Raw genomic sequence first — 13,600 nt, 5'->3', positions numbered from 1 at the left:
TACTATTGGACCTTCTAAGTATGAGAAAATTCCTAAGTATGAAAAAATTAATAAGGAAAAGATAATACATTTGGGAAAGGGAAAGTTTGAAAACAAAATAGAATTAGGACAAAACATATTAGACGGTCAAATTACATAAAGTCGTTACACCCCATATTGCGTAAAGCAAGGATCCTTTCCAAGCATCTCATTCCCGAATAACCTGGTCCAGTTATATTGTACTGTCAAATTGTCAAATATTCATTATAGCATATGACATCCAACACAATTTCCTTTCAAAACGTCTCATTCCTAAATATCCTGCTACAGTGCTGGTAAGTACTGTCACACTTGTATCCTTCAAAAATCTACATGATATACTGAATACAGCCTGTAGTGGGCAAAGTATTGGAAACAGTTTCATGACCATTGTATCCCACATTGCTATAACTATGTGTGCAACCTAAATGGGTAAATTATTGGCACAATCTGAAAGGACAGCCTCATGTATGGTACACCCAGTACCCACAATTCAACTTAAATAGTGAATAACAAAATGATATTACCCAGTGCCGTTGTGGTGTTACCGGAAGAAAGGGGTAGGGTGCCCCAGCCGCGGCTTTCACACGATATCCAGCATGCCAGGTGAGAGTCCCTTCCTTTCTTCCCTGAACAGGTACAAAAACAGAAAATTGCAATTTAAAACAGGAAATTGCAAATTCAAAACAGTGTATCACCTGCTGCAGAGAACCAAATTGCAAATATTTGCACTGTTATACATTAATGTATAAAAATTCTCAAATTCAGGCAAAACACAGAAAGGTCTGTAAACCCAGAGTGTACCAATACTCTCTATGTCTATTCCAAATAGACATGTAGCTCCTCATCACTGTTTAATTTATGTGGTATGACAGTATTGAGCTCAATGATGAGTTTGGACTCTCACTATCCTAGCACAGCAACCCTGAGCTCAATGATGAGTTTAGACTCTCACTACCTTAGCACAGCAACACTGTCCCCACCTCTTGGATCTACCCTCATGTGGTCTACACCAAACAATCTCAATTGTTTCCTATCACTTTGTTGGTGTGTTTCAAAATGGTGGGCTACAGAGTAGTGTTTGTCCCAATTTGTATGGCTCTGGCATGTTCCAAAATGCGCTTACGGACAGGATGTATCATACTTCCCACAAGCCAGAGGTCACGGGGCATTGTAAAACATATACAACAAAAGTAGTGCTGCATGTTATGAAGTTTGTTATATTATGCCACTTGGTAGTGTGTGGGATATGGAAGTCTTTACAGTTGGTAGAACAATTCCAGGCTTTGCAATTGCTACAGGAAAAAAACAACATGTAAGTTGATGTTCTGTCACGTTATGTGCTTTCTCCTCAACATTAAAACCTGTTTTCACTAGCATATCCCTCAATGATTTAGTTCTCTAGAATGTGATATGAAAGGGTATATTTACAAGAACAGTGGCGCAGGGCAACACAGCAAATTACCTTGCTGCGCTGCTCTGTCCCACAGGGAAAGAGTAGGAATGCAGCGTATTTATTAAATTCACCTATTTGAAATTGGTAGCAGGCAGCCCCAGAATTTCTAGAAATCATGAAGGTTTGATAACTTTGGGCCACATGTACAAAGATCCGGTTTTGCGACTCGCAAACTGTGAGTCTTAGAGACTTGTACTTTACACTGTTTGCAATTCCCAATGGGGTCGCAAATGACCTACCTCGTGAATATGCATAAGGCAGGTCGCAATTTGCGCCCCCCCTGGGAATGGCGGACTGCTGGCCTGGGCAGTTTTTTAAAAATGCAGCCAGTTTTCCTTAAAGGAAAATGAGATGCATTTTTTTAAAAAAAGGAAAAGTTTTCTTTTAATTTTTTCAGAGCAGGCAGTGGTCCGAGTGTAGGAGGCTGGCCAGGATTGTAGTGGGTACCCTGGCTACTTACACCTTATACCAGGTCCAGTTATCCCTTATTAGTGAAGTAGTAGTGTTCTAGCAGCTTAGGCTGATAGAGGTAACTATAGCAGATCAGCTTAGGCTGAACTAGGAGGCATGCAAAGCTCATGCAATACCACTTATAGTTACACAGTACTTATACACAAGTAAAGACAATACTCAGTGTTACCAAAAATAAACGTAGTTTATTTGGGTGACACAAGGCTAAAAATATCTTAGAGGCAATACTCCTTCAGGAGGTAAGTATTAAACACAATATATACACTAGACACCAAAATAAGGTAAGTAATTAGACATAGGCTAGTGCAAACAATAGGAAATGCTATAGAATGCAATGGGAGAAAATAGGTCTAGGGGCAACACAACCCATATTCTAAGAAAGTGGAATGCAAATTCCCCCCTAGACAAGTGTAGTGTGTGCAGAATCATAGGGGGAGTAAGAATACAGTAAAGGTAAGTAAATTGCCCCATCCCAGAGACCAGAAAAAACATGAGTAAAGTACTGCAAGTTTCCTTAGGACACACTACACCCTGTGATATGGATTATTGCAGTAACCAAACACGTCTGCAAACAACAACTGCTGGTTTCCTGGACCGGAAGACCTGCAAAAGAAGGGGACAAAGTCCAGAAGTTGAAAGAAGTTCCAGGAAGGACAGGAGCCCCTGCCAACCCAGAAGAGGGTGCAAAAGAAGAGTCCCCAGTTGGACAAAGACTGCAGGAATGCACCCTAGGGAGATGCCAGCGGGTTACTGCATGATGCAGAAGATGTCCCATGACGTGAAATGGATGCAGACAGGATTTCGTGTTGGATGTTGCCAACAAGCCTTTGTTACGACAAATATGTGTTTTGCACCAAAATGCGCAGGCTGGACCCAGGGAGGACCTGGAGGACTCAGGTCTGTGTGAGGAGGAAGAGGGGGCTCTCAGCACTTTAGAGAGCCCTCAGGATGCCAGACAGCATCCATGAGAGTCCCAGGACACGGGGACAAAGGAGGTACAAAACGCAGTTGGTGCAGCACAATAAAGGAAGGTTCCACACTGCCGGAGAACAACTCAGCGAGTTGAGCATCGCAAAATGCAGTGCTGGGGACCTGGGCCAGGCTGTGCAAGAAGGAATTCTGCAAATAGTGCACAGAGGCCTCAGGAGGTGAAGAAGATGTGGTACTCAGGGGTACCATTCCTCTCAGGGAAGGCAAGGTCTTACCTCCTCCAAATTGTGTCTTAAGGACCTCAGGACAGTCTATGTCGAATGAGTCCACCCTTTGTGTCCTTAGGAGCAGGCTCGTCACTGTGAGAGTAGTGCAAGAGTACCGTTTGTCGTCTTAGAAGGTGCCTGCATGAGCAGGGGAGTGACTCCGACCCCCCACACGAGATTTCTTTGGTCCTTCTGGTGCAGGATGAAGACAGGGAGTCCCTAGAGTGTGCACACTGTGGAAATTGATACAGTTGCTGGCTGGAGCTGAAGTTGCAGAAGAAAAGTATCAGTTGTGGATAATTTGTTGATGTTACAGCGGTTCCTGGAGAAGGCTGCGGTTGATCCGAGGTCAGAGGATGAGGTAGTAGTTGCAGAGGATTCCTGAAGGAAACTTGCAAGCAGAATCTGAAGAAAACCCACAGGAGGTCCCCTAAATAGCCCTGAGAGGTAGATTGGCTAACTTATCAGGTAAGGACCTATCAGGAGGAGCCTCTGACGTCACTTGCTGGCACTGGCCACTCAGAGTCCTCCAGAGTGCCCCCACACCTTGCAAAGCAAGATGGCTGAAGTCTGGGACACACTGGAGGAGCTCTGGACACCACTCTTAGGGTGGTTATGGATAGGGGAGTGGTCATTCACATTTCCTTTGTCCAGTTTTGTGCCAGAGCAGGGGCGTGGGGGCCCTGAACCGGTATAGAGTGGCTTATGCAAGGAGGGCACCATCTGTGTCCTTCAAAGCATTTCCAGAGGCTGGGGGACGCTAACCCTCCCCAGCCTGTAACACCTATTTCCAAAGGGAGAGGGTGTAAAACCATGCTCTCAGTGGAAATGCTTTGTTCTGCCTTCCTGGGACTGAGCTGCTCAGACCCCAGGAGGGCCGAACCCTGTCTGTGAAGTGGCAGCAGCTGCCGTGCAAGCCTCAGAGAGTTGGTTCAGCAGTACTGGGGGTCCATAGTGGAGCCCCCGGGATGCATGGAATTGGCTCCCTAATACCAGATTTGGAATGGGGGAACAATTTCATGATCTTAGACATGTTACATGGCCATATTCGGAGTTACCATTGTGAAGCTACATATAGGTATTGACCTATATGTAGTGCACACGTGTATTGGCGTCCCTGCTCTCACAAAGTCCCGGGAAATGGCCCTGAACTATGTGGGGGCACCTTTGTTAGTGCAAGGGTGCCCTCACACTTAGTGACTTTGCACCTAACCATCAGCAAGTGAAGGTTAGACATATAGGTGACTTATAAGTTACTTAAGTGCAGTGAAAATGGCTGTGAAATAACGTGTGCGTTATTTTACACAGGCTGCAATGGCAGGCCTGTGCAAGGGTTTGTCTGAGCTCCCTATGGGTGGCAAAAGAAATGCTGCAGCCCATATGGATCTCCTAGAACCCCAATGCCCTGGGTACCTGGGTACCATATACTAGGGACTTATAAGGGGGGGGGGCAGTGTGCCAATTTAAATTGGTAAATGAAGTCACTAGCCTACAGTGACACATTTTAAAGCAAAGAGAGCATAAGCACTGAGGTTCTGATAAGCAGAGTCTCAGTGACACAGTAAAGCACTATACAGACACACACATTAGGATATAAACTATGAGCACTGGCATCCTGACCAGCAAGATTCCAGTGAGACAGGCAAAAACATACTGATATACAGGTAAAAATGGTGGTAACATGCCAAGGAATATGGTACTTTCCCACACCGTGGGACCGCTGCCTGCTCTGAAAAAAGATTTTGCTGCCGTGGGGACCCCTTTCTGTCTGGGAATGTGTTAGCACCAGTTTGAAACTGGTGCTAACTGCGATGGTTTTGCAACTGCATTTGCGGTCACAGAACAATCATACATACCATTTGGATTCGGTATTAGGAAGGGACGCCCTTGACACGCCCCTTCCTAATACTTAATCCCAAAATCCAAACTGCGATTCAGTAACAAGTTACTGAATCGCAATTTGGGCTTTGTACATCCCAAAAAGCATTATTCAAGTCGCAAACAGGACGATTCTGCGAATCGCCCCTTTGCGACTTGAAAAAAGCTTTGTACATCTAGCCCATAGTTCTTAAAATTGTTGGAGTGAAGCACCAGTGTTAATGCTGAGTTTTGGCCAGTTGTACAGGAGCCAGAAGGCCTAGATGAGTTATGTTTTTGAACCAGTTATTTACTGTATATGACATCGTCAATGGCTTTATCCTTCTCTGGCATTCCAACTCCAATCCAAATACCAAATTTGTAAAAGGAGATTGATTTTGCTGAATCAGGAAATGGAGTGCTTTCCTAAAGTTGTGGTTGAGACATCTAAGGTCCCACTTATGAAACCTTTCCTGATTTTATAGAAGTCGGGTTATGTAGATCCTACACCTGAGGACAGGCAGACTTTATATCTAAAAACAATAATCTGCTGCCCCAACTACATTCCAGTCAGTACATGGGATTAACTTGTCAGGGAGCAAATACTTGATCCACATCTGTCCATGACACAAAATCAATATCTGAGGTCCAGATATCCATGCAGCTAGGGCACTCAGGGTAGGGGTGCATGCCTGCCCCCATGCAGGAGGCTTTTCCATCCTAGCACTTTTCACACACAGCATCACATTTCTAAAACTGGTCTGAAAGTGGATTTTTTTACTCTGAAAAATATCAACAACTAAGTGAGTTCTCCAAAATTCTTCCCTAAAACTCCAAAACTCTTCCTGTATTCCCTATAACCTATTTTTCTATATATGTGTCTTTCAAAAGCAATAGTCAGTGTCTGCATATTGTGCCTTAGTCAACTTTCACACTAGCATCAGTTCTTATTAATAGGTGTCAGTGAAATATTCCATTCTGCCAGCAGAGTTAAGGAAATTTTGGCGACTCCATGTTATGCGGAGTTCCGGCACAATTCTGTTAACCTCTGCATGGCAAATGTTTTCTTGTGTGTGCACCAACATGGTACGTTGGTGAGCATGAATAAGATGTGGCACCCAGAGCACAATTTTCAGTCATTAGGGGGACATCCTGTGACATTGTTCCAATGCGGGCGGTCATGTGCAGTCACAACTGTTTGCGGTCAGAAGGCTGATGTTCAAGTAGGAAATCTACTTGAGTGGCAACAAAATAAATGTGAGTAGCTGCACTCCCTGGTGAGCCATGTGGTGCTGTTTGTGCTGATTTTTTAGCATGGGGGCACTAATAGCACTAAATTACAGCTCAAGTAGCATGATGTGCATATTTCCGCCCGTTGGCAGAATTTCGCAGAATCTCCCAGAGTTTTTTCATAATTCTGCAGACTTCAGCAGAGTCAAATCCCATGAGTTTCACCCACCCCTACGAATTATCACCAGACAAACTGTCCATGATCCTATGATGAGGTGCCATGTCACTCTTATGTGCTGCAATTGCTCTTGACACTCAAATAGTTAGTCGGAACACATGCATAATAATATCTTTTCAAATCCTTTCTTTTTTTCAATACAGCTGCGTGAAAAGTATGGATCAGTTTATACACTCTATATGGGCCCTCGCCCCGTGGTGGTTCTCTGTGGGTACGATGCAGTAAAAGAAGCCCTTGTGGACCTAGGAGAAGAATTCAGTGGAAGAGGAAAGATGCCAGCAGTACAAAGAGTACTTCATGATTTTGGTGCGTACTATTGCTCTGGATTTGAATGAGATCAAATTTAAAAAATGGAAGAAGATTTTTTAATGCTGAAACTGTACATTTTAGTTAGTTACATATTTATTTACATGCTTTCTTTACACTATGCTAAAAACAATTGCAGACAGACTGCTATAAGGTCTTTAGTCAGAAACCTGCATGCAAACTTGGTTTAAAAACAATTGGTACCCTTACCATCAGAATTCTTTGACCTCATTGATTTCACAGGTTTACACCTCAATTTTCACATAAAACATTTATTTCTTAATATGTCTGATTGAGTTATATGGTTAATGCTTAACCATTTCCCTGTTAAGCACCTATTACAAGTTATCGATAAACTTACTGGAAATAAAACTAAAAGAGATAGTTCCTAATATGATCTCAGATGAACAATTTGAGCCTGATTCACATTGATAACTTACACTTTTGCGTAATATACACTTTTGAGTAAATTTACTACTTTCTGCTACTCCCCAATTACAAGTGTAAGTTAGTACAAAAAAAAGTAGTATGTCTAAGTCCAACACCTCAAATTGTCAACCAATGGTACTACAGCACCCTTTTCATACAAATTAATGTTGGTTGGGAATTTAAAAAAAACATGAATATTGGTAAATTGAATGGAATATTTTAAATATTTTTAACCACAGATAAATATAATGTAATGTTAAACAGATATAACTATAGAACATATGTATTATTGCATTAGAAAATATTTACAACCCTATTTTGAATGGAAAAACTAATGTAACAATAACTTGTAATAAAATATAACTATCTTATTTGCAATTAATTCTGCACATCACTTTTGATAATTGCTAATGCATAATACACAAATTCTTTCTTTAGGGGGGAATTCATTTTTTATTTTTTTATTTAAACTTTTCTAAAATAATTTTAATTTAATATATTTTCATTAATTAAAGATTTATTTCATAATTAGGTCAATAGTGCTCTTGCATTTTCTTTTTATTTTGTTTTACACTTAAAAGAAGTATATAACGTTAATATTGCGTTAAAAGAATTCAATATTTATTTTTGAGTTAACTAACTGTTTTTTATTTCCCTATACCTTACCATGTTGATATAGGATTTTATCTTAGGTCAATATCTCTTTCAACAATCACTTATATAGAGTTTGCAGTGATACCTCTATTTCTGAGTTTGGAGGAGTACTATTCATCTTGGTTAGCCCAGATGCCGAAGAAGCTGTTGAGCTGCTGAGTTGGTTTTCAGGAGGGAACAATTAAAAATGAAGCATATAGGAGAGCATCATCAAAACACTTTATTTGGTATGAAAATTATCAACCATACAAATAAATAGACAGCACATCACATACCACTATCAAAAATCACTATCAAAAATACAATTGTGCAGCCATCCTGCCCAATAAATACTTATAGACAAAATTTAAAAAGAAATACATTAAGCCAATTTGTATATCACATCATGTCCTACTAAACATTTTAGCACATATAAAAATGACATTCCACATTTCATGAGGAGAATAATATTTCAGTAAGATTACAAATTTAAAATAATGTAAAAATACTCTAGATTGTTCCGCCAGGTTATAGCTCCCTTAAGAAAGGATCCCACCCCCTGCCACACCAGCGCATCAGAAGCCATACGCAGCCACAGAACAGCTGGACGATATTGCACAAAACCCCTGGACCTCAATAGGGGGAATAAGTAACGTTGCCTAAAGGGAGCATAAAAGCCACAGAACAAAGTAAAATGAATTAAAGTCTGCAGAGGCACTTCATCACAAGGGCATGGTTTTATAGATTTTTCCTCAAACTGACCTAACGGAAAACACAGATTACTTCTAATAATCCCTAGACGGAATCACGAGATATCCCTTCCCTCAAATTTCTTATCTCCAAGAGATAAGCCTCAGGACCCACCCCCATCTTTAGCATTATAAAATCCCTTACTGATTTGTTCCTTAGTTCCTCCTCCTCCCTCTTAACTCCCAAGATTTTGAATAAGTTCTCCTTTGCCTATTGTTTGTCAGAGCTAGTTAGACCCTCTGGAGCCTCAAACATATCCTGCCGCCCCAGTGTAAAGGCTACTTTTCTTATATACATCAGCCAGGGAATATCCTTTGCATGATCACATGCCATTCAATCCCGCAGGATCTCTCTGTTAAAAGAGGCAAACTCATTACTCCAAATAGAAATCCATAACATGAAAGGAACAATCTTGAAGGTATCTTCTATAAAGTCTAGATCCAATTCAGCATGCAGACAAAAGCCAGAGGTATTTTGACCAACTCCTAACAGCCTTCTGCAAAAGCAATTTTCCTCTATCGTAGGGGCCCTATTTTCTGTGTAACCCCAAACTGGAACCCCATACAGCAATACTGGGAGACATTTGTGCCTATAACCTTCAAGCAAGGGCTTAATAGGTTTATTTCCCACCCTTGCAGCAAACTCGAATGTGGCACCAACTGTTGTATTAAAAAGCACCCCTCTCCTGGAAATACAAGATTTCCAGGTGCCCTTGTCATCAAAATTGACCCCTAAATAGGGGAATTCCTGAACCTTACTAATTACTTGATCATTTATCTTCAGCCCCTTCACCCTGCTTAGTGGTTTCCCATACACCATAAAGTGTGATTTATTGCAGTTTATCTCTAGGTCTAAAGCTGACATAAAAATCTCACAGGCTCTAACCACCCCACGAAGGCCATTCATAGTTTGGGCCATAAGCACTGCATCATCCGCATAAATCAATACTGGGACACTTACCATGAATTTTAGAAGCATCCTTGCATCATTCATCTAAGAAATCAAACAACCCATTTCTGTACAGAAGAAAAAGGGTAGGAGCCAGGACACCTCCCAGGCGGACACCCCTGTTAAGTTCAAAAGCGTCCGAGCATTCCCCATTTATCCCAACCCTCATGTTTGCATTAGTTCCTAAGTGGAGGTACTGAAGCAGCTCCACAATTTGGGGATCCATACCCAACCGGATTAGCCTCTCCCACAGTTTACTCCGATTGCCCTTATCAAAGGCACAACTAAGATCCATGAATGCAAGATATAGTGTGCCCTTCCTGGCTTGTGTGTATTTCCCAATCACCATCAGCAGGTTTAAACACTGTTCCTGGGTACCAAGCCCTTCACTAAAGCCGTATTGCACCCTGCTCAGCATTGCATTTTCAGCCATCCAAACCTCAATGCGCCTTAAGATAATCCGGTCCAAAACTTTGGCCGAAGAATCAAGGAGAGAAATTTGGCGATATGACTTGGGATCATTTCGGTACCCCTTTTTATACACAGGAATAATACAAGCCAATCTTCAGGTGACAGGGATTCCCACACTATCTGCTGCATTGAGGACATTAAGCAGGATGGGCGCCCATAGTTGGGGACAAGATTTATAGAGATCCATTGGGATTGTGTCCGGGCCCGGAGCTTTATTACTAGCCCTGTCGTGAAGCGCCTCCCTTACCTCTTGAAGTGTAAACCAGATAGCTAAATTGGGGTGATCATCATATTGTTTACCCAAATTATCTCCTAAAGAACTCCCCTGAAAGATTCTACAAAAATGACTCACCCAAGCCTCAGGGGCAATATTACAACCCAGGCCCTCAGATGTTTCTGATTCAATGAATCGCCTATTTAAAACCTTCAAAAAAAGGCCAGGGTTCTTATGATCTACTGCATGTTCCAATTTCCTCCAGGCTAGCCCCTTGAGCTTTAGCTTTCTTGCACTCAGGACCGTTTTATACTTAGCCCTTGCATCTCTAACATGGTCCTTATCTCTAGGGTGCTCATTTAATACCTTCCTCAGAGATTTCTTAGCCTCATAACAGGGCTTACTAAACCATCCACCCTTATACTTATGGGAGGACAGAGCAGCTGCAATCAAGCAATCTTTAAAAGCTATGTTCACTCTAAGCATAGCATCAATAACTTCCCTTGAACTGGGAGTTTCTGCCAGAAGTATACCTGTAATCAGATTTAGGTTGTCACCCACCACCCTTTCTATTACTTGCTGGATATTTACCTGTCTCCAACCAAGTCTCCTACCCTGATCTTTTGTCCTCACCGAAACTGGCCCTCACCATCCTGGTTTGTGTAAAACTTCTGGGAAATTGAAGAAGACAGTTAGGGGGTTATGGTCACTAAAGTGCTTCTCTACCACCTCCCCATACATCACCAAATTTTTTAAAGATGGGTACACAAAGATATAATCAATTGTTCTACCAGCCCCTCTGCCTACAAAAGCTGGGACCTGATGTGTACCCACAGCTTCAATATCGCAAATGTCCAGAAGACCCAAACTCTGTAGGCCCTTAATCAAGTCCCTGCCCTTAGGGTCCTGTGAACCCTCAGCTAAATATATCTCCTGATCCTACTCAAAAGGATTCACCACTGTACTATGCCGCCTTATTTTGGCATTAAAATCTCCTGACACAACAGCACAAAATTCCATCCCAGCCTCCTTCAGTCTGCACTTCAGTATCTGGAGAACTGAGAAAAGGACCCTAATTTGACACCCGGAGTCCCAAACAGCGCTGTAAAAATTTACCAACAGGACATTGAATTTGTTAGGAAAAAAAACTACCCAAACAATCAATATACCCTGATGGCTACAGTTAATTTGATATGCTCTCGCTGTTTAAGAGAATCGGGTTAGGGTAACTAAACCCCCTTTAGGGTGACTTCCTTGAGGCCGAGCAGCCGGGACAGCAAACCTATGATAACTATCCCAGGCTGCCTGCCCATCCGACCAGGTTTCTTGAAGTAGAATAAAATCATACTGAGCCAGACACCTTGTCCATTCATGGTCAAATAACTTAGGGGGTCATTCTGACTTTGGCGGGCGGCGGAGGCCGCCCGCCAAAGTACCGCCGTCAGAATACCGCTGCGCGGTCAAAAGACCGCCGCAGTAATTCTGAGTTTCCCGCTGGGCTGGCGGGCGACCGCCAGAAGGCTGCCCGCCAGCCCAGCGGGAAACCCCCTTCCATGAGGATGCCAGCTCCGAATGGAGCCGGCGGAGTGGAAGGGGTGCGACGGCTGCAGTTGCACCCGTCGCGATTTTCAGTGTCTGCTTGGCAGACACTGAAAATCTTGGTGGGGCCCTGTTAGGGGGCCCCTGCAGTGCCCGTGCCATTGGCCAAAACCGCTGGCAGTAAGGGGGTCGGAATCCCCATGGCGGCGCTGCCTGAAGCGCCGCCATGGAGGATTCCCTAGGGCAGCGGGAAACCGGCGGGACACCGCCGGTTTTCCGTTTCTGACCGCGGCTGTACCGCCGCGGTCAGAATGCCCCTGAAGCACCGCCAGCCTGTTGGCGGTGCTTGCTCCGTCCCCGGCCCTGGCGGTCCATGACCGCCAGGGTCAGAATGACCCCCTTAGTGTCATACCCTGCTACATTCCATGAAATAAGACAACACTTTGTGGTCCTTCCACCCTGGTCATCCATGGTCAGAATAGCATTTGGGGGTTCTGCCATGCCCTCTATACATCTCCATGCATAGCGTCAATCCACCCCCTCCAGATCTGGAATGCTAACAGTATCATTCCTCAAACTAGTTAACTGTGGGGCACCCTGGCCTTGATGGTGATTCCTAGAATTCCCAAGTGGAGACTCAACAGACTGCCAAGTATAATTATAAAAGAAACCCAAGGGGACCATACCAATATTTCCCTTTCTTTGGGAAGACAAGCTTTGTGTTGAAATGAGCAGCTGGGCCAGACCAGGATATGTGCAATTTATAATAATACAATCCCCATTTCCCACTTGTTCTCGAGGTCCAACCCAATCAATTCTTCTAACAAACGGAATATCCCTAAGGTTCTTACAAGCAAAGTCAGAGTTTTTACTCAGCCAATGGCCAGCCTTCATTTTTAATTGGTCCGTGGATTCACTAGTACCTAGAGCAGGAACGTCTGTCAGCACTACAACGTAGGAGGCACAAGCCGGAGGGAGCTCCAAACAAACAAGTGGGGAACTTTTCTTCTAGTGCAGATCTTGTGCTCTACCCTCCCATTCTCCACAGGCCCGCTGCCAGATTGCCTACCAGCTCTTAGCCTGTTAGTTCCCCTTACACCTGTCGATAGATCGGCTGGGGCATCCGGGGAAGCCTCTACACAAATTCCATGAGCCCCTGAATTTGAAAAATTTGCAGGTTGCATATAGGAGAGCAATTATTCAATACTAAAACACTTTTAAAACAATTGTCTAAAATTAAAGACATTAGGTATTATCCTGAATACTATGCTTTATTTTTTGTGATCGTTTTTGGAACAACATAGGTACAACTATAAACAGAACTTAATTGTCAATTATGTTCAGTTGTTTTAAATATGTGAAAGAAATTAAGGAGTTAAATACTCAAAGTATTTCCAGTAAATGAGGAATGATATTTCTAAATTTGTACAATCCAGGCTTAATGCATCAAACATGCTCACCTATAAACTCTATAGTGTGAAAAATGCCATGTCTCTGCCATTCTTATGCAATACAAATCTTTACACCCACATTAATGCTTTAGTTAAAGTAGACCACTTCCAAATTGATTTTCTATAAGAAATAAAATTCTGTATCCCACCAAATGACTTCAAAACAGTAATTCAATCACTAGTCTTTTAAAGATTTTATTAAATTAAATCCATATTAATTGGCATTCCTGATATGCCTTTGGCTTCTCTAAGAACAGCCCTCAACACTGAAGCTAGGTTGGTATGTGAATGCAAAAGATAAGATCATATTACCGCAATCCTTTTCAGTCTGAATTGATACCCCATTATGGCAAGCAGTTTATTTACACTTACATCCATACAGTGCCACATTTC

The 13,600-nt window shown here is 42.7% G+C and overlaps 1 protein-coding gene across 1 annotated transcript in view; it reads left to right on the top strand.

Moving 5' to 3' along the window:
• Nucleotides 1-13,600, top strand: part of LOC138259682 (cytochrome P450 2G1-like) — an 855,404-nt gene that overhangs the window by 215,449 nt on the left and 626,355 nt on the right. Inside the window, exon 2 of the mRNA XM_069207565.1 lies at nucleotides 6,610-6,772. Coding sequence (XP_069063666.1) covers nucleotides 6,610-6,772 — 163 coding nt within the window. The remainder of the gene's footprint in view (nucleotides 1-6,609; nucleotides 6,773-13,600) is intronic.

Source organism: Pleurodeles waltl, chromosome 9 (assembly GCF_031143425.1).
Source record: "Pleurodeles waltl isolate 20211129_DDA chromosome 9, aPleWal1.hap1.20221129, whole genome shotgun sequence".
In the NCBI taxonomy this organism is placed as follows: domain Eukaryota; kingdom Metazoa; phylum Chordata; class Amphibia; order Caudata; family Salamandridae; genus Pleurodeles; species Pleurodeles waltl.
Note: the sequence above shows the minus strand (reverse complement) of the source record. Positions and strands in the feature narration are given on the sequence as shown.